General features: G+C 42.1%; 1 protein-coding gene and 2 non-coding genes across 3 annotated transcripts in view; 1 reads left to right on the forward strand and 2 right to left on the reverse strand.

Moving 5' to 3' along the window:
• anos1b (anosmin 1b) overlaps window positions 1–21,338 on the forward strand; it is a 31,737-nt gene extending 10,399 nt beyond the window's left edge. The window contains exons 4-15 of the mRNA XM_008332897.3: window positions 7,061–7,123; window positions 7,697–7,904; window positions 8,508–8,692; window positions 9,868–9,997; window positions 12,828–12,921; window positions 13,350–13,593; window positions 16,797–16,935; window positions 17,767–17,937; window positions 19,065–19,159; window positions 20,441–20,603; window positions 20,872–21,101; window positions 21,194–21,338. Of these exons, the coding sequence (XP_008331119.1) occupies window positions 7,061–7,123; window positions 7,697–7,904; window positions 8,508–8,692; window positions 9,868–9,997; window positions 12,828–12,921; window positions 13,350–13,593; window positions 16,797–16,935; window positions 17,767–17,937; window positions 19,065–19,159; window positions 20,441–20,603; window positions 20,872–21,101; window positions 21,194–21,334 (1,863 nt within the window). The 3' untranslated portion in view covers window positions 21,335–21,338. The remainder of the gene's footprint in view (window positions 1–7,060; window positions 7,124–7,696; window positions 7,905–8,507; window positions 8,693–9,867; window positions 9,998–12,827; window positions 12,922–13,349; window positions 13,594–16,796; window positions 16,936–17,766; window positions 17,938–19,064; window positions 19,160–20,440; window positions 20,604–20,871; window positions 21,102–21,193) is intronic.
• On the reverse strand, window positions 2,573–2,645 carry trnar-ucg (transfer RNA arginine (anticodon UCG)). Its single transcript has one exon. It is a non-coding gene; the product is annotated as a tRNA-Arg (tRNA).
• trnay-gua (transfer RNA tyrosine (anticodon GUA)) lies at window positions 18,389–18,475 on the reverse strand. The gene is given in 2 exon segments: window positions 18,389–18,424; window positions 18,439–18,475. It is a non-coding gene; the product is annotated as a tRNA-Tyr (tRNA).
• Window positions 21,339–21,431: the final 93 nt, after the last annotated feature.

Here is a 21,431-nt window from a genome sequence, read left to right on the forward strand (position 1 = left end):
GAAAATATGTCCAGCTGCATTTATCATAAATAACTGGCAGAAACACAACTATACATGTATCTGTTATTCCGACTGAGTGAGTGGAAGGAGGAAAAGAAAACCCTTTTCTTATTTGCCTCCTCTGTGGAATCTTTAAACCCACCGCATGACTATTGTAATACCAAATCAAATGTGTTTTTATTTAAAATAAAACTCCTCTGTATCTATCCATCCTCACTGGAGCAAAGTTAAGCCCCTGTTTATTCACTTCGTACCGGCTGCCAGTAGCTTTTCTTTTTTTCCTGTGCGTGCGTAAATTTATTGTTTGATTCAGGGGAGTTTCCACGAGTATTTTTAGTTGCCAGGTTGTCCTGTGTGCTGCTGCAGCTCCACTTTAGTCACAGCTCTGTGGACATTATGGCTGTGGGTGTTTTGAACCAGCGGTCTCATCACGTAGACACAGACAAAGGCAGCGGGTGGAGCAGAGGGAAAGACACTGTCCCATATGTTTGCATTACCTCACTGAGTACGAATGACCTCCTGAAAGATTCTGTCACGTTTCCCATTCATTTAACACACCGTTCATGTCCTGGACCACATAAAGGCTTCAGCACTCGGGCCTGAAGAACACCTGCGTCATATTTCACTTTACGCAAGCATTTCCAAGCATTTGCTACAAATTCGTTTGACAGTCAGATAAAGATAAAGGCAAAAACAGGAGCGCTTTCATGCAACCTCTGGAAGTATCTGTGTGTGCGTATGTGTGTGTGTGTGTGTAATGGGGTTAGTAGAGGTTAATGTCAACACAAGCCAAGAGAAACTCCTTCCCAAAAAATCCCTCCATCAAACAGTTGCAGGGGATACCACACTGGGCCAAGGATCAGACGTTAACTTTCAGCAGCCCCCAGGTCCTCCTCAAACAAAATAAAATACAAACACACAAAGTTTTATGTTCTTCTTTCCTTGTTTTTCCTCCTCTCCCCCCTTTTTACTCATTTCTTTTTTTGACACTTAGTGTTTAACAACGACAGAGAAAATTTGCATTTCATCCCGTACCATGTCAGAACATTTAACTTGGGTCATTAGTTGATGCTGGACTTTACAAGTGTGGCACTGTTCTGTAACCAGGCTTTCACTAACAGCCTCAGTAGCGGGCCAGTGTGGGCTGACGCTGTGTAAACCACATATTTCCTCTCAGACAGCCCTGATACTGCACAGACATGCTCAGTGTCTCTTCGTGCTTGTTTAAACCACAAAGTTATTAATTTTTACCTTTTTACGGTCTGTTGAAAATGGATAAGACCCACTTTGTAAAAAATCACCGCGGCGGGCCAAGAAAAATAAATTACCACAAAGAAGCACATGTAATTGCCAAATTTGCAAAGATTCATCAAAATAATGAGTTATACAGCAGAAGCAGTCCAGCTCTGCTGAAGCACTGCTCCCAGGGCGAGTGTGTTCACAGGATATGAGACGGGACATGCTTAGTGTGGAGGTTTTCTGATGCAACTGGGGAGGATTAGGCAGCCCGCCCAGTCACTCTGTTGCCTTTTTATACTGTTCTATTTTATTAATTTTTTATTGTTGTATTCTGACAAATTAAAAAATAAATTGCGTGCAAAATGTTGTGACTATAATCACAATTTTGTTCCTCCATTTCCACAAGTTGTGGAAGTCTGTCTCGTGGTGCGCTCACATTAGGGTCAGTTTCTCTGTACCACGCTCTGTCCAGGAGTTGTACTTCACCACGCTCGTGCACTTGTTTGGCTCACGTGCTCCGCCCCCAGGCGTTTCCTCACCAAAGGAGCTCGTAACTTTAGAGGAGTTTCTACAAATTATTTAATGGAATCAAATTTGTGCCCTTATGACAAATTATTTAATGGAATCAAATTTGTTTTTCCTTAACTTCTCTTTGTGCCCTAATACAAACTTGGAACGTTAGCATCTCTGCTTGTTCTCACCTAATACGTGTAACATAAAACCTACATGATCTAAGTTGTCATGTACAAGTGAAAGACATAAAAATTAAACACAACGACAGTGTTAAGGCCCAGTGTTGATGTTGAATTCCTCCTCGTGTTCGGTCCTTGAACATTTCAGGCAGATTCCCGGCAGATGTGGCTCCAGTTCATATGGTTCGTGTCACATCATCAGTGGACTCTCACTCATGGAAACACACATGGGAGATCACTAAAAAGCCCTCAACAGCCCTCAGTCAACTGCTCCATCTGTCAATCTCCCCGCCTCCTCCGTCTTTTATCTCTGGGCTTCACTGGCAAACACTGACAGACACACAAACGTGTGGACGTATACGTGCAGTAATACGTACCAGGTGTTTGAGGGACTGGGACAAACACTTGTGATGCAGAGCCATGATGTAGGTCAGTTGGGTCGCTATACCGCCTGTTTCTGTCGTTTTTGCTCATGTGTTCAAAAAAGGTTCAATGGCTAAAGTTTTTAGACACATTGAATAGAAGAACTCCGATGTTACTTATAACACTGAACATCAGAGTGCTATTCTATGCACTCTCTAAATGTATCAATAATTATAATATCTGTAATTGGTACAGGGTCTCACTGCTAATGCAATCATTAACCACGAAGGGACTCGAACCCTCAATCTTCTGATCCGAAGTCAGACGCCTTATCCATTAGGCCACGTGGTCTGCTGATATTGGGAACTACAAATTCTTTGTTAAAATTCTCAGTATGTCACGACTTTGGCAGAGAAACTTTAGAGTGATACAGACACAAAAAACATGGCTCCGACACAAGGATGACACTTGTCAATTGTTAGGTGTGCCCACCATTTATCCCAGTGATAAAGGATTAGGGACGTCATTGTACGTTTGCCAGTTCATTTCCTTGTCCTTGGCCGGGGTGTGGTTTGTTGAGCAAACACCCGAAAAACATTTGCTCCCCTGGGTGTTTCAGTTATTTGTACGATGATCAATAAATCCTCTGCTTCTCGTAGAGCCTACCTGCTCAAGAGAACTACAACGGCAGGATGTAAGAGTCAGAGCTTCAGTCAGTGTGGACCTAGGAACTTTATACATATACAATTGAAAATCGCTTCACGGAGAGTAATTAAAAGGCAATTAGCCGTGGTGAACCACCAACTCTCAGGTTTTGTAACGGGACACCCGGCTCTGAATGTTTCATTCACAGTATGTGAAAATGGAACATAAACTCTGAAAAGCTGATGACAGGCTGAACGCATAGTTTAACATAAATAGTCTCCCACTCTGCACCAACTGAACTGGTGACCATCTAGGGAGAAGGAGCACATCTGGCATGTTAGCCTCTTCCCTTTCTCTCTCTCTTTTCCCTCTGGACCTGTTTCACTCCCTGTCTTTCATCTCCTCCCCCCCCGTGGTGGCAGGTGAGGCCGTAAAACAGCAGGAGACGCCAGAGGAGGCCTGAGAAGAGCGAGGGTCTGTGTGTGTGTGTGTGAGTGTGATCAATTATTAAACAGGTATCAGTGCAGCTCATATGCCAACTGCACACACATGTAGACACACGGGGCCATTAATCTCGACTTTGCTTTTACACCGTGTTGGTGTGTTAAACAGTAACATCTCTGACCTCTGCGACCTCTGCTGCATCCCCTGCACTCTCTCGCACATAAGTCATCGTGTCACCTTCAAGGCCAAAGGGCTTCACTCATCTCTCAGCGCTTCGTATGCACACGCATCACACCTCTGGGATTTACAAGTGATATTTGAGAAGTGCTGAATGTGTGCCACCTCTATACCTTGTGTTTTGAAGTCTGGTCCATTGGCGTCAAAACTCAATTCCCAACTTCTGCAGCCTCACTTCCCCCATTATACATATATATATGTATACATATTTATACATGCAGTGTATAAATTAGGGTGCCCCTAATAATGTGGCTAGGAAGAAACAGCCCCCTCTTTCCCACTCTGGTGGAAAGTTCTCTTAAACCACACCTTGTCTGTAAACGCGTGAGTGTAAAGTACCGTTGTAAAACATATATACATGCAAAACATGGAAAACATCTGCGTAAACCTGCACCGTCAGAAAAACATCAGGCGTGTACGAAGTGCCACGTGTGAACTACACCACCACACAGTGAAGGAGGATGAACTTTTCAGGGAGAGGAGGTGAGGACATCATGGAGGAGAATTGAACAAAGCTGTGGTAGCGGGAGAGATGAAGGAAGGACGGAGATGAGAGTAGAGGTCACGGAGAAGAGCAGTGATGACGTGGAGACTGCGGACAGAAATACCTGAGGACCTCATACGGGGCTGATAGGGGGAGTAAAGGACGTAAGAGCAGGGATGAAAAATGGAACATGTCTGTAACAGATCAAAGTGGGAGGACAGTAGGAGAGGAGGGAGAACAAAGCATGTAGTGTTGAGGAAAGCAATTGTCTGGTGAAAGATTTCGACAGGCCTAAACTCAACCCAGCACGGGTTAGAGTGATGAGACCCATGAAAGCACCTTGAAGAGCATATCGCCCTTCAGGATCACTATGCAGTGGTGCAGTTGTGTGTGTGTGTGTGCCTGTTTGTGTTGGACTACCTTTGCGTCTACCCAGACTCCTTTAGGGATGCATCATTAACGAGCAACAGGCTCAAAAGTCTTTCAACTCTCTCAGAGCTGTGTGTTTTTTGGACAAAGCCTGGCTGCAGAGGTGGCAGTGAGAGTTTGATACTTGGTTGGAGAATGAAGGCTGTGGTGCGCCTGGATGGAAGTACGAGTGGAAATAAAGAAACATGGCAAGTTTTGAAGTGCAACACACACAATGTGCTGCTTGTGATGTCTAAACTGGGAGTCCTTAAATGTTCTAACACCCCTTGTGTTCGAATAAGAGTTCCCACTTTGACGTGCATGCATATGAACTGACACATAAAACCACAAACACCTCCTCTCACTGTTCCATTTCCTTCCCCGTCTTCTGACGACTTCCTCCGTCTGTACATTTTGATAAATGTGTAGCTTGTCAGAGCCTGCGAGGTGGTGTGGTGGAGTTTGGTTTTGATTAGGGCTGTGAAATTATTTGTATTTTTAACCCAGTTAATCACAGAACAGCTGTGGATTGATTATAATTAAAAATGATTAATCATGATGAATCTAGATAAATCAACTCAAATGTTTTAACAGCAGCTACATTGTCCAAAAAATACGAATCGCTCGGCATTGTGTCTGTGATCGTTGAGGCTGGTCTGACGCAAGCCAGGCATCTGATCAGAAGTTGAAGTTCCCTCAAACACATGCTGGCCGTTATGGGACATATTTAAATACCAGTGGATATTAAGATTTATCACCACAACATGGACTCACTGGGCTGTATTTTAAGATTCTGTCTATAAGTTTCAGATTTTCAGATATTTTTTTTTTTACTATTTTTGATGGAACAAGGTTATTGAAACAGGAATATGCCATTATTTTGTTATAGTTTGATGGAACTGTGGCTCTCCACCTGGCAGTAGTCACACACAGCTATCTTTGTTCCTGGCCTCATCTAAAAATGTATCTCAAATGTATAAATTTCTTACCGCAACATTAAAGTTTATGCACTTGTCTTAGGCAAAAGCAGTAAATATTTCAGAAAAAAACTACTAACTTATTGACCACAAATTGCAGGTTGACGTGATTTTGAATAACATCTTCAATTCTGTAAAAAGGTTCGTTTCAAGTTGTGCTATAAACAGGCTAGACAAGACGGTTTTTGTTTGTATTGTGTTTGTAAGGTTAAGGTAAAGTTACAAATTGCTAAAAACAAACCCTTCTCTGTGTCTTGGTCTCGTTTTTCTTAGTGTTCAGACACCAAGGAGACAAAAGGTTGACATTGTTAGAGTACAGGAACTTGCATGAACATCTAGATTGCCATTTGTCAGATAATCACTCTAAAATAACCCATTCTTTTTTTCCCATGACTTGGATTAAATGACTCGTCAGTCCAACATTAAACAGCTATCAGACTCCATGCTAAGAATTTACTTTAGACCTCCGCCCATGTGGCTTCGCTGGCTTTGGTTTGTTGATGCCTCTCAACTCCCAGTTACCAGGTTTCCATGTTGTGTTTGCCTTTTCTGCACATGAAATGATGGCTTGAATGTTCTTCAACGCTGCTCTGCTGAAAACATTAACGTCCCAGTTATCATTGTGAAAGCACTTAATCATCAGCCTCCTGATGAGCCCATTTAAATCAATCCTGAGGTTGTGGAGGAGACTTTCACGCAACAGTAGCCATTTATTTGTGAAAAGATGAAGTTTTTATGGCTTTTTGTTGATTCTGTTTGTTCCCTTGGACTCGGTGAGAGGGAATAAATTGAAGGCATGATTGAAGCCAGGACCACTGGGGAGCTGAGGGAGACAGACGGACAGAGAGGCGGAGGGAGGAGGGGATGGAGGTTTGGGGTGAGACCGCAGTTTTTATATGTTGTCTGCTTTTAATTTGGTAAGAACCATCACTCACCAGTTCACTGGGGTGGTGAACCAGATGAATGTGGGCATGTGAGCTGGAGCTGCTTTTTTTTCTTCTTTCTTTTCCCTACCTGCTTAAACGGGAAAATCTGTAACGCTGAGATGTCCTGACAGTTCATAATTTAGATGGATTCTTAAACGATTCTTAAAAGTCAAAGGGCAAAGGAGAACTAACCACCAACACCACCAGACCCACCCGTTTGTGAAACGGAAAATTAAAAACAGAAAAATAATCTACAAATAAATCAAACGTTATATAATTATTAGCTGGGTTTGTAATATTTGGGGTGATTCTGGGGTCAAGGTAAAAACAGTGCCGTTGTAGTTTACAGCCTATACTTTTGCACGTTGTTGACATGGAGATGACAGCACATTTACACATTCTGACCAAACCCAAACACACAGTAAGGGAAAAGAAAATAACCCTCATTTCGCATGTTCAGCTCACGGTCCGCGTAGAGTGGACCAGATGCGGGTTCCCTTTTGAGGGCCAATGTTGTACATAGCACCACCTGCAGGGGATGGAGGGGGAGATTGAGATTTGTCAACAACAATGTTACACATTTTCCATAGGCTGTGAATATTTTCTTACTAATCCTTGTGTTTTTTTTTCTTTGTCGGTGCGTAGTGCCTTCAGCCGTGCAGAGAGTTGTGGGACGTCAGAAAGACACTGTCTCCAAAGCCCTGTGAGGTAAGATGTGTGTGTGTGTGTGTGTGTGTCAGACTTAGTAAAGATGGTGATGTCACTTTAACCGTACACTCGTGCTGTCGTTGGCACGAGACTTTATGTGCAGACGCTGTGTGTGTGTTTATGCAAGAATTATATGAATAAAATGTTTATGAGCTGTTGAATGCAGCTCATGTGTCGTACACGTGTGTGTGTGTGTGTGTGGCCCTAAATGATTATTTGCAAAACCCATTGCTGTGGTTTTCTTAGTTCTTCATCACAGTAGCTGGAGCATGTTACTGGCTGGATGGCTGACTGGCTGGCTGCTTAGGAACACAGGGTCATTCAGAACTATCAGCTAGAGCTCATGTTTACATTTTGGTAATAAGCAGCCGTGTGTACAGAAACAGTAACACACACACACACACACACTCAGTCAGTCCCGCACATACCATAGTTCCAGGGCTGCTTTCAAAGAGTTTAGACGTTCAGACAAAAGAAACACTTTGACCTCTGCTGTGTTTTTTTGACGTGTGTCATTTGTCCTCAGAACAATTACATACACACTCTCATTCGCTGTCTTTCCGTGTCTCTCAGAAGCAAACAGAGTGTGTTATGAGCAGGGAGTTCCTGACCTCCCTGAGGTTGTCCCGTCAGGGCGACTGTCCTCCGCCCCAGCGAGCCACAGGATTTGCAGCAGCCTGTGTGGAGAGCTGCTCTACCGACCAACACTGTCCCTCCCCCAGAAAGTGCTGCTCCAATGGCTGTGGACACACCTGCCAGGCCCCAGCCAACCTTTACAAAGGTGGAAAGATCCCTAGCCTTAGTCCCTCTGACTTTATTATTTTGTTTTTATATTCTTTTACACCAGCATAGTTTGGTGAAGTGGGATGAAGTGATCACTGTGTCAGTCTAAAATTTCTCTTGTTTTTTTTTTCAATTTAAATTGCAAAAAGAAATAGTCCTTTCTCAGGTCTATATAGTAGATTTGCATGGATCAGATTTATGACAAAATGTAATTAACATGAATTCATTTTTTTATTCAGATTTTTGTGTAAAATTGTTATTTGTTAAACAAATCGTTTTCCAGAGCAATTGAATTTGCACAGATATGGAGATTAGGAACGCTGGTTGGGTGAAGACATTCCTGGGTTTGTGTGTGACAGAAGGGTAGCCACAGGGGTGACACCATCTCTGATGTATGGTGGCGCTGTCCCAAAAACAGGAGGCTAAGCTGTAGGTGGCAGAGTTGAAGATTTTTGTTATGGTTGTGAGAATGGCCAGGATTGGAAATGAGCTGATCAGAGGAGCTCAGGTTAAACTAGGGCGGTCCAAAGATTATTATATAAATATAAAAAAATGTGAATGTCTTTTCAAGTGTCGTCCTCTTTCTGTCTCTTCTCCTCAGGTGTGCCTCTGAAGCCTCGACGAGAGATGAGTTTTATCGAGAACTCGGAGGGTCACGTGAAGGTTTTGTGGTTGTCAAAGTTCAACGTCAGCGTGGAGCCCGTTATTTACCTGCTCCAGTCCCGCTGGAACGTGGGCATCCATCCCAGTGAAGACCATGCCACTCCGTGGACCACTGCTGCCATGGTAACTGCAGCAGCTGCCTCTCACCTTTCATCACTGCCCTTTATTTAGGGATTAGCAGGTCGGCTACAACCACTGATCTTGATGAAGAGCTCAATCCCTGACCACAAAGGGAGGTGTTTCTGTGAGAGATCTTAATAACGTCAAAGCCCGGCTACTGCTGTGTGGAAGAGAATTATAAGGTAGAGAGAGAGAGGAAAATTGAACATTATAAGGTAGAGAGAGAGAGGAAAATAATAATAATAAAAATCAACAAAACTTCATGTTTAATTAAAAAAAAAAAAAAATTTGATTCCATCAAAAAAGGCAACTTAAAGATGTGTAGTCTCTCAGACTATAATACATGCTTTGCGGTGCAGTCAACAGTGCTGCAGAGTTCGCAGCCTATCTTTACCTCATAACTCTCAATTTGCCTCCAATGATGAAACTTCTCAGCTATGAGAAGGATGTTCGGCTGTTTCCACCTCATCAGTCTGCTGCCTTGGTGTCTAACCCTCTCCACCCCCAGCCACTGTGCCACTCTGCCAGGGTAAACCGTGTGTGTTTGTGTGTGTGTGCGCGCACGCTGCACACCAGTGTGTGTGTGCCTGTGTGAGGTTAGGTAAATAAGCAGAGCTTAAAAAGGAACCACAGGCAGCCACAGTCGTTCCACCGGCTGACACTGACTGACTGTACGCTCATTATGGACTTAAATAGATGGCAGCTCATGTCTCTGTGTGTACGTGTGTGTGTGTGTGTGTATTTGTGCCAGTGTGTATGAGTTGCATCGTGGCTGTGGTTATTTGTGCTGTTAAAGAGACAAATGGCCGAACTCTGGCAGTTAAGTCATAACTGGGTCAATGCTAGTATCAGATTTGACCCAATTATGTCTGGTCCAACTGTTTGCAGAACTTTTGGTCGATCGTTTTGTACAGTTGGATTTGCTTTAAGGACTTTTAAACTGTGTTTAAAGCGCCCTCTGCAGGGGAGGGTCAGTTTTTCAGGCTGTAATCTTCTGAATTGAATGCTCTGCACATCAATTCAATACATTTTTGATTTCAGCTTTATTATATTAAATGATTACATTTAAGTCAATTATTTAAAAGCACTCAAAATAATAATACCTGAACACAAAACTTATTTAAAAGCACTCAAAATAATAATAATACCTGAACACAAAAGATGTTTCTTTTTTCTAGAGTCTTTCTGAGGAGGTGGTTCTATCAGATCTGAGACCTCAGCGCTGGTACCAGTTCAGAGTAGCGGCCATCAACAGCCAAGGCAGCAGAGGATTCACCACACCGAGCAAACACTACATCTCCAGTAAAGGTAACAAACGTCACCAAAAACATTCAGGGTGTTCTTCTCAGCTCAGCTCATTTCACTTAAGAAATACAGAAGGAACTCACATTGTGTCTTAGTTTGAACGCACAGACGGTCCAGTCAACATGGAAAGGGAATTTACATTTAGATGCACAGTAAATCTCCTCGCTCTCACACTCAGAGGGGCCAAACGTACACATGTATGTTTTAAACATCAAATGGATTGCCTTAGTGAAAATCTCAAATCACTCCTGAGACAGAGTGAAGGGGAGAGAAAGACAGTCAGAAGCGCACAAAAACACTCACAAACCACAGGAGGTCCCCGCTGTAATACCTCGCCAGCTTAGATCATACTGGTCTGCTGCCAGGATTGGCTGGAGATATGAAGCCCCTGCCAGGATTGGCTAGAACATGTTTTCGTGTAAATCATGACTTCAGGCTGGATGCAGCATAGGAAAAAAAAATTCTTTATCAGCTATGGAGTACGAGGTCGTCTGGAATTGCATTTTCCAATGGCATCAACACAACATGAAATGGTGGAGATGTGTGCGCCTCCTGCAGAGCTTTATAAACATTACAACCTGTGTGTTGGCAGCTTCTGGTCGCCCATCGGCCCAGTGAAGTGGTTGGACATATGGAAAGAACACTACCTTCTCGCTAAGAGTGAGCTGAGAAGATCAGTGTCATTCACATTTCTGTCTCTTTTTTTTTTTTCAACATAATATAAGGAGAGTCTTGCAGGTCTGGATGATGTGCAGGCAAGTGGTGGAAAATGTTTTCAGCCAACTGGCAGAGCTCTGTAACAGAATATACAGCTGACAGACAGACGGGTGGTGTCAGCTTGAACTTTATTTATCTGCATGTTGTTGCACCACTCCTTCAGTGTGTGTGTGTTGAATACAAAATTATTAATAATGAAGCAATTTGGTAACAACAGCTTTCCCAGTTCTTACAGGAAATATGGCAATATTTAATTCAGTTTGCAAGAAATACATATAAGAATTATAAACCATAGAATGAAAACTGATCACTGAGCAGTGATTGTGTTACTTCTAAAGGAAAGTGGAATGTATTTTCTAGTACAAAACAGGCCCATTAGGTGGCAGTAAAGCAGGTTATAGGATGCAGCGCTACCATTAAAGGTAGGTAAGGCTTTAAAGGTTAGCGTAGGCACCAGGGTTTGGTTGGGCTCAGTGTTAAAGAGCCCAGAAATCCATGTTGTCTAATGGTGTCCCCACATGGATAAAAAGACAAGTGTGTTTTCATGCTGTGCACTCTTGTATACTTCAGTCGCCGGGGTCAAAGGTTAAAGACACACTTAAACATTCCAAATACCATCTGATCACAGTCAGAGTCTTGTGTTTCCACTTCATTAGTCTGATTAGTCAGGGGCTAGGGGTCAGGGGTTACAAATCAGGAAGCTGGCAGATACCGGAGTTGTTGAGGTTCCAGCAGTGTGACCCCGTGTTAACCAGAGAAGGAATATGATTTTCAAAAACCTTTTCCTGTCTATTGAGATGTTAGACTTCCACAGGGCTTCCTGGCAGCTCTTCTGTGTATATGTTCTGGACTGGAAAATCATTTCAAACTGAACTGATACAGGGAGAATCTGAGGTTAAAAAGAGCTCACATGTTGAGGGTAATGTTCCCCATCGGTACTAACGCTGTCTATTACATGAATAACAAAGAGACGTGCTGTTTATTCTACACACATACGCAAACACAAACAGGCTGGTTCCTGCAGACCTGATACGTTGTCCTAACTTTGATCTCGACATCTGGGTCGGTCAAGTACAGCCTGCAGGTCCTGTGGGGGGCCAGCCACGGGGGATGTAGTTCAAATCAGATACATTTTGTCTTTTTAATCACATACAGGACCAGGATTTGAGACTCTAACCAGACACAGAGCCAGTGCTGAGAGCAGTGACCTCAGGATTTCATTTGAAAGGCAAACAGTGACTAGCGGTGGTTCTCTTTGGTCTGTACTGCAGCAGCTACTGAACAGAGGAGGCGTCGGGCGTCTCCAGTGTCGCCCACCTTTGATGCCGAAAATTCAATTACCTGAATGAGGCTGTAGAAAATTAGCCTTTTCCCTCCCACGTGGGCTGTGTTGGTTTTTTGTCGGTTGTAGCCCATTAAACTTCAAGTTATTAGACAATTCAATTAAAGTTGCAAATGGCCGCTGCTTATTTTAAAATAAATAAACTTGATGCCCATCAGTTTTGAAAGAGCTGAGTGGATTTAAAATTCTAAAGAAACTGAGGAGAAAAGAAAGAAAGACAGTTATATTTTTATTTTTGAGCTCGTGCAGCTAAATTCAGTACGCAGCCTACCAGGGGTTGTATCACATTGTGGTGGTTGTAATAAAAATGAAAATGTGTGAATGTTTTTTCATATGATTAAATCAACTCCAATCATCACAGACTAAGCGTCAAATAACTGTTTTATTTTAAAAGACTAATAATTTTATGCTGGTGAAATATCCCAGTGAGTTTTTCCAATCTAAAAATATCTTGTGAAAAAAAAAATACACAAAGAAGTGACTGCAGTATTTTATGATTGTGTAAGATGAATGTGAAACCAAATATAAGCCACAGGATAATTCAAAAATTGCAGTGACTTATTTTTCTTCAGTGGTTTTGCCATATCTTAATACGTTTTGTGTGATTTTAATGGTTTCTGACAACTTTAGCACCAACAGCTATATCAGAATTCATCTGAATTATTTCACATGACTGTGTGGCAATGGGTTTTTCTAATGGGTTAGAAAGAGTGAATATTTAATCGGATGATGATTTACTTCAGTAAATAACAGCCCCCCCGTCTCCTTCTACAGATCCCTCACCTCCAGAGCCTCCAGTCAACGTTCGAGTCATCAACCAGACTGTTGATTGGACCAGTTCACAAACAGGCGGCCAGTTCACAGAGAGGTATCTGGACTGATGAAAGATGACTGGAATAACCAGTGACAGCGCCGTAGTCTGTCATTAGACACTAATAGTAATCAGACCTGGTCTTGATGTGCAGCTGCATGCATTATAAAGTTCATCCCTGTTTATTCATGCTGTAAATAGTAGCACTTTAATGTTGGTGTAATGTAAAACAGGAGTTCCACGGAGGTCGTGTAAAGGTCAGACCAGACATACCGTCACTGACATTCTTGTAAAATATTTAAAAGCACAGGCGGAGATTTAAATTGTTCTACACGATGATGCAAACGTTCTGACCCTCATATGACACAAACCTGAAGTTAATGACAGATTGACCCCCCCCCTCTCACGTCCCCCAACATGTCAACATTTAATCTGTTTACGTGTGTGTTGTGATGTTTTCTTTACTTCCTGTTTCCTGTGTCTAGGTCAAAGGGAAGTGTGGCCCCTGTCATGGTCTTGATACGCTGGGAGCCCCCCAGTGAAGGAGACCTGCCTGTGCACAACTACAGAGTCACCTGGATGTCTCGACAAACACATGCGGCCCATAAACACACCCACACACTGAGAGGACACACACATTTGGTTCAGAACAACATGCACACGCGGCCCACACACGCACGCACAGCTGAGCCGGGGAAAAAGGAGAGCAGCAGCCGGGTGACTCAAGGGGTGAGAACGCTTGATTCTGATTTTTTAAAACAAAAGTTTTTGTGAAAAAAAAAATGTCAACAATCATATAAATTAATTACAATTAAATTATGAATAGATGTAGTGGTTGGGTGCAATCTTAGAAAGGCGCCGAGCGGTTTAGCTTGGTCCGACAACAACAAATTTACATACTGTTATATCCACATTATTATAAATCAGGGACCAAAAACTATATTTGTCGGAGGGCCAAACATTTTTTCGTTTCGTACGTTTTTATTATTAAGATTTTATTATTTCATTATTATTGGGTTTTTATTTTGGAATTCAGTCGCGGGCCAGATTCGGCCCTCGTGCCACCAGTTGGTATAAATGCTTATGAATGATGAAAACAAATAATTAGAGTTATCATTCTTACATCAATATAACAGAATTATATATTAATTAATTGTTGTTGTAGAAACAGTGGGAATAAAGGCTTAATTCTGAAAAACAGACCTTTGAGATGAAAAGTAAGTCAGTGTTTTTACTGGGGTCTGTAGCTGCACCTGAGAATTTTACTAGTCCTGTAAACACGTATGTCACACAGGCATGTGCAGCCTTTTACTTTTTGTTTTGTGCCGGAGAATCCTGCTGTGAGTTTTACAGGCCTTTGCTATGTTTAAACAAAACACATTGAGTTAAAAAAGCTACTGTGTGCATGTGGTAGTGCCTGCTGGAATATTCACATCATCTTTATGTAGGAATTCTGTCATGTGGAGTTGGAGCTGCAGTGTCATAAACAAGACGCAGTTGAAGTGAGCAGCTGGTTCTCTCATTCTATTCTTAATATTAGACCTTAAATAATGACTTCAGGTCCTGCTGATCCACCTGTGTCCAATAAAACTTCCTACAAATGTGAATTTGATGGAGACGTCGAGGAAAAAAAAACCTGCCCAGATGTTTCAATTAGGGATGTGGATTTATATAATGAGCAGAAATAAGGTGATTACAAAAACATGGTCATGCTGTTCTACCTAATCTTTTTTTTTTCTTTTTTTTACCCACATCCTATCCTTACCAGAACTGATGAAACTGTAAAAGTCGATTTGTGTTTGGTGGATGTGGTTTTATAATCATCCACGCTGATGTATTAACCAAAATCACTTTTTTTACATGTGCGGTATTTTAAATCTGCTTTTGACATATTTACCCTGAAATTGCTGGTTGGCACCGGTTTGTTCTACTCAGGGCTTTTGCAGAGTTTTTCTGCATATGTTTCTGGTGGGTTTGAAAATGCAGTATGGCCCTCGGGCAGACGGGCCATTATCTTTGTGGGACATAACTTTGTTAGAGGGCAAGGACAGCATTGGTCCAGCTTTACATCACTGGAATGACATGCGACCGAAGACGTTTACATTGATTTTCAGGCAGTTGGAACGTGACTGTCCTGACGTTCTGTTGCATGTTTACCTCAAGTGCAGCCGAAGGTGAACAACCTCCAGCTGAGATGTTGCCCTATATTTCAGATTTGCATGCACTTGGCAGCTACTACGGAGGGAATTCGATACTGATACTGAACCTTTGTCATCTGTAGCTTTGGTTAAAGTGAGGAAATTGTGTTTCATTCTTTAAATTTGGTTTTGCAGTTGTCATACACCCGGAGGGTTAAGGGTTTGATTCCAGACATGGTAGGTTACAGCAGGGGTGACCAATTTTATTTGTCGGAGTGCCAGAATTTTTCTGGACAGACAGCTTGGGGGGAAGACACAAAATAAAATAAAAAAAAAATCAGAATTTCATCCAAGTAAATTATTTAATGTTTATTTGAGAAGCCAGTTCTGGGCCGGATTGTATGATTTGGTGGGCCGAGTTTGGCCCTTGACCTGCCAGTTGGTGATCACTGTTATCCTGGAGTCCATATATACTTTGTTGAAGATTTTAGAAGATTTTATAGTAAGTCTATATTATTTAACTGCTGTAAAACTTGCTACTCGGCTGCTGTGCTTTGACAAAGACCCTGTTCCTGTCTGTACTTTGGCTCAGTTAACCTTCAAACGTCCCTTTAACCTCCACCAATTAGTAACGATGGAGAACCTGAGCTGAACCCTTGGTCCTGAGACGACGTCAACTTTGAAGTTTAGACTTAATTTAAGGAAAAGGGACAAAAGCGTAAACAGTGGAGTTTTTAAAGTTTTCATGTAAGCACAGTCATATTGGACTGGTCATCTGAAGTAGTCATGGTGATCCCAGACTCAGCCTGGTGGAGCCATTTATCTGTAGTGTGGTCCTCTGTTCTGCTTGACTGGGAGAACTGGAATTTAAACGAGACCCCCCCCAACTAGTATTTCCTACTCACAGCTGCATCCACACATGCACGCTCACAAACACACACACACACACACATGGACAGCAGCATCAGCAACATATAACGTAGAGACTCAACAGTTTATGCTGCTGCCTTATTTATTCTCATTATTGTAAAACGGTTCACTTTATTCCCCAGGTTTCTTCTCGCCAAAGGAATTCACGCAGCACTGCAGAGACTTAGCATTAAATCTAGACGAACAGAGGAAATTGGAGGAAGTCGAAGTCGTTCAGATTTAGAACCCTCTGCTGAATCAGTGCTTTTATAAATATAGATATATATATCCTTTACATATGATGTCCACTCACATTATTGGCTAAAATAGAAATCCAGGCCTGTGTCGCTGCTTCCCACTCTCACGCACACACACACACACACTCCTGCACATGCATACACATGCACGCAGCTGTACCGGCCATATGTTTTGACTATCACAGCTATGGAAATACTTAAAGCCCATTTGGACAGCAGGTCACCAAATAACTGCTTTTAACTTGCACTCTCACGCACCAGTCTCAGTTGATGCACACACACACACAGACACACACACACACACGTGACCACAGAGAGATTTGTTATCATCCAGGCATCAGTCTGTTGTGACTAGCTCATGTCCACACAGATGGACTGGACGGACAGTTTAAGAGTCTGTTAATGAGCTGTCAGTCAAACAGCAGACTAATGCACATCAGCTCTGCATCCTCAGTCAATAACTGGGTCACCACCAGTGATGATGATGATGATGATGATGATGAAGAAACACTGGTAGAAGCTTTCATTTGTGCTGTTTGAATTGTGTGTGATGACATTTCTTTGTCTTTTTTTTTAAGTCTTAGGACAAACTGTATATTTATCAGCGATGCCGTCTTTCTTGTCCTAGGCTCAGTGTGAGTTGTGGCTGCAGGGTCTTCTGCCTGCTGCGTCCTACGTCTTGTCAGTGCAGACAGTGACCTTCTGGGGGCAGAAGAGGCTCAAAAGTCCCAGAGTTCAAATGGTTTTCACAACGATAGGTCATTCAGGTAAGAAAAGGCTTCATTTGATCACAGTTCCATTCCAGCTGGTGTAATCACAACTATGAGACCCAACGTCTTGTACAATTAAACTTTAAATTGGTGACAGATATATATTTTGGGTGTTGAATTTCCTATAGTTCATAATTAATCTGGTTCAAACTGAAATATTGGACGACACTGGAGCACTTTATTTTACTAATATGTCTTTTGTAACTTTGTAACATTAGTGATGTCATGTTTTTCCTAATGGTTCAGAGTTATTCTGTAATTCTGTCCACCTACCACTGGGCTGCCAAAAAGTACTGCCTTAAACACACCTACAGTACACACTTATACACACACTATGGAAAGCTGTGTGAATGTTCGTCCAGACAACAGAAGAATTTATGAGTGACCTGTTGGTCAGCCCTGCACACAGTTACAGCCTAACAATCACATCACATGGAACTTTATTTTTTGTAATTTAGTGGCTTTAATCAGTGACTCAGTTTGACACGTTGCATAAATAAATCAAGGTCGCTAATCTTTGAGCTAATGAGTGTCAAACTGGTCTGGGTTAAAAAAAAAACAAAACTAACAGCAACATCCAGCTGCACTGTTGTCAGCACTTTATGATTTTCTTGGCACAGAGGATGTTTTATGGAGCGTAACAAGTTTCATGTATCAGTCACACAAACAGAGTTCATCCGTCTTAACTGTTACTGTTACTGAACCGGTTTATTAATGAATAATTCACATTAATTATTTGTAAATTATGTACTCTAGATTTGAATAATTAAAAAAAATCTTTATTCACTTTTTACTGTGATGTTTCAAACTTCTCCACTCCACCAACAGGTGATGACTTCTCCAATGAGCTCCCTTCTTCCTCTGACCTTTCACCGACCTCTTCAAATCCTCGAGCTGAACCTCTGCCCAACTCTGAGAAACTGCGGCTGGAGGTTGCTGCGCCTCATTACCATGACAACCAACTGCAGGTCAAGGTGTTCTGGAAGTGGCCCAACCAAGGTCAGTAAAAAAAATTACATTATTATTATTAATATTATAATTATTATAAATACCATTATTGCTACTACAAAATACTTTGGTTCCAATCTAAAAGACTAAGACAGAGGTCTATCACATACATCAGGGGTCTCAACAGTCAGTTAACTGTTGCATGATACATGTCCAGATGGATGTGGTGAGGTTGAGAGGTTGTTCTATTCAGCAGATTTCAGTGTAACCTGATGATCAAGGGGTGGACCGAAAAACAATTTTGGCAGACTGCAAATAGTCCCCAGGCCACTGGTTTGACAACTCTGATACATAAAAATATTAAAACGAGAGCAGTTTGTTATACTACTACTACTAATAATAATAATAATAATGCATATTATTATTATTATGATTAATCCACATCAAAGTGACTGTAGTTCACTGATGACGAGTGACTTAATAATCCTGACAAAAAGCTTTGTCCTTCGAGCCGGAGTCGAACCAGCGACCTAAGGATGACTGGAATGTCCTCTACAGTCCTCCGCTCTACCAGCTGAGCTATCGAAGGGACGCTGTGGGAAAGCATCAAATTAAAAATAAAATAAAATGTATAAAAAGTCAGCATCAGCTGATTTCAGATTCCTTCATCTAAACATAATGTAAGAACAAAGTAGCACCGACTGAGAACGGTGACCTGAGTCTGCATCAGCTGTTGGCTCACTGAGGCTTTGAGTCTGTTTCAGCTCATTGGCCTCGTACTTGGCCCGCAGTTCTACTGTTCTGGTTCAATGTCACTGATTTAAGACAGTTTGTGTGTGTGTGTGTGTGTGTCTCCAGCTCAGGACCAAGAAGCTGACAAATCATTTCAGGCTAGTCAAGTGGATCACTGAGCAGATAATTTCTGTCTGCAGTTAAACAAGGCCAAAACTTCACATAAAAAGTAACTCATTATTCACCAACTGGATGAAAAAAAACCAACTGTAAAAATAGAAGTTAAAGTTGAACTAACTATAATGTGTTAGCATCAGGACATTTTCTCAAAGGTTGGAAACACTGTAGTAAACTGTGGTGTACCTCCTGGTGTACTGCATAAATACGTGTCCACTCATGTAGTCTGTGTATCTGTCTGGTTCTCACTCTTTCTTTTTGATTTACAGGCAGACAGAAACACCCCGGCCCTTACGTTTTACGGTGGCATCCACATACCTGCGGTACTAATGTTACAGACACAGAGAGAACAGCAACAGTGCAGGTATGACTACCAGTCACTCAGTTTTATGTGTCTCCGTGTTCCGGCAAATTGTGCGCAGGTGTCTGGTATTTCACATGTCAGTGTTGTCGCTGGAACTCTATGGGTGTGTGTGTGTGTGTATTAGAGATCTGATTTCATCACCATAACTCAAAATCAACCCGGAATGTTCTCCTCCTCCATTGGTGCGTAAATTTGTCTCTCGGCCAAAGGTTTCTGTGTAATATCACATTTACAGTATCGTAACCCTGTCGGTGTAAATATGTCAGTGTGTGTGGGTTTTAGGTGCTTCAGTTACCATTTTAATCAGCAACAACAGTGTGTGATTGTGGGGGAGTGGTGAGCGGGGGGTGCCTGGTAGTTGAGTGGTGGTTTATCTGCAGACTTCAGTTTCTCAGCAAGATTAAATTCTCTTTTGCGTCATCTTCATGTCAAAGTGACATCAATTTTACAACCAATTCTTATTCTTAGCCTTGTGCATATAATGATCCATCCATCCATCCATCCATTTTCATCCGCCTATTCGTTACCTGGTTGCGGGGGCAGCAGGCTCCACGACCGCCACCCAAATCACACTGCTCCGTACCAACCCCCCTGAACCTTCCTGTGGGTGGTGAGTCCACCAGAAGGTACCAGCCGATCTAACCGGGACTCGATCTTGCCCAGGAGGTGCATATAATAATAATAATAAAAATAATATACCATGGAGAACCTTATGTCCTGATTTAACAACAGCATTTTTGGACGTTTGAATGGTGCTGCTGAGTCTGTCAGAAATGTTAAATGTCTGTGTATTGCATAACTTCAGCCACACTGTGAGCTGTTTAGTTTCAATACATATAATAACTTCAGCCACACTGTGAGCTGTTTTAATTTCAGTTTCAATATATTTATATTTTTTCAGATGTTTATATTGAGTACACATATACAAAGTACACGTATTATTATGGAACACTTAGTGGAGGAGAAAAGAAGGTGTGGATGGACTGGTATCAGCAACAGCAGATACTCCAGGTTACAGCATTGGTGTCTGTATCGGACATGGAAAAGGTGATATGGAGAACATTCCAGACTGATCTCAGTTCTACTTTTTCTTCTTTAAAAGACAAAGAGTCAAGAAAAACACCATATCTGTGGTTGAAGGTGTCAATTATCCATTTCTAAAGGTTTCCCAAACGTAGTCGTCTTGATGTGGTTCATGTTCATTCATCCCCATTTTTGAACATTTTATTCACACCTGGTTTAAACTTTTTTTTGACTTGTCTTGATTTCCTGTCCCTTCAGGGCACCCATCACACCATCACAGGTCTGCTGTTTGCCTGTAAGTACCAGGTCGCCGTGGCAATTAAGGCTGACCCGGGGTCAGAGGCTGTTGCCTGGGTTACAACCCCAACTTGCTCTTCGATCAGGGTCAGAGGAGGAAAAAGTTTGGCCTGCACCACAGAGGGTAGGGGTAACTAAAGACAGATGTAAAGGCGGTGTTTCTTTGACCTTCACCGGTCAGATGACCTCCTAATGCCTCTTTATAAACATGTATGTTAAGTGCTTCCTGCAACATGTGTTGTCAAAGAATTCCCTGATTGGTTTATTTTAAATTAAGTCGATTCACAATTGGAATTATTGTCAGTACAATGAAACTCAGATTAAGAATTGAATATTTGTTGAGTAGTGTTGCGTGGATGTTAAAGGTACGGTTTGCTCTGTCTTTGTGTTAGAGCGCCTCCTGTCAGGCCGAAAAGTGGTACTGCGGCCAGAGCGTCTCACTGCTGACTTCGAACAAGTAAACGACACTTTGGTCTCCACATTCCGCTGGAAGATGTCCCAGCATGCACTGGACCCTGCAGCAGTGGAGGGATTCCAGTTCACCTGGACACTGCAGTCAGTTACAGTGGCCAGAAACAGACAGGATGACATGCTGATCTCCCAGACACAGACGATCGCACAGGTGGGACAGAAACAGTTCAGTTTTGGAGTTTTTTTGTTTTCTATGTTTTATTTCTACTAACTTTTACTTCTTTTTATTTACCTTATTCACAGTCACAGAGATCAGTGACGGTTCATGGCCTTCAGGGAGACAGTGTTTATCAGGTGCAGCTACAGGTGCTAACAGCAGGGGGCAGCAATGGCGCTGCCGTCTCAAAGACCATTCACACTCCGTCGATCAGCTCCAGGCTGTAAAAGGTACCGTTTTCTTAATACATGGGTTTCACTGGATCTGTATTTTTTATCGTTATTCATTTTTATGACTTATTGAGTGAAACTTTTCCAGGAATGA

Source organism: Cynoglossus semilaevis, chromosome 2 (assembly GCF_000523025.1).
Source record: "Cynoglossus semilaevis isolate Cse_v1.0 chromosome 2, Cse_v1.0, whole genome shotgun sequence".
Classification (NCBI taxonomy): domain Eukaryota; kingdom Metazoa; phylum Chordata; class Actinopteri; order Pleuronectiformes; family Cynoglossidae; genus Cynoglossus; species Cynoglossus semilaevis.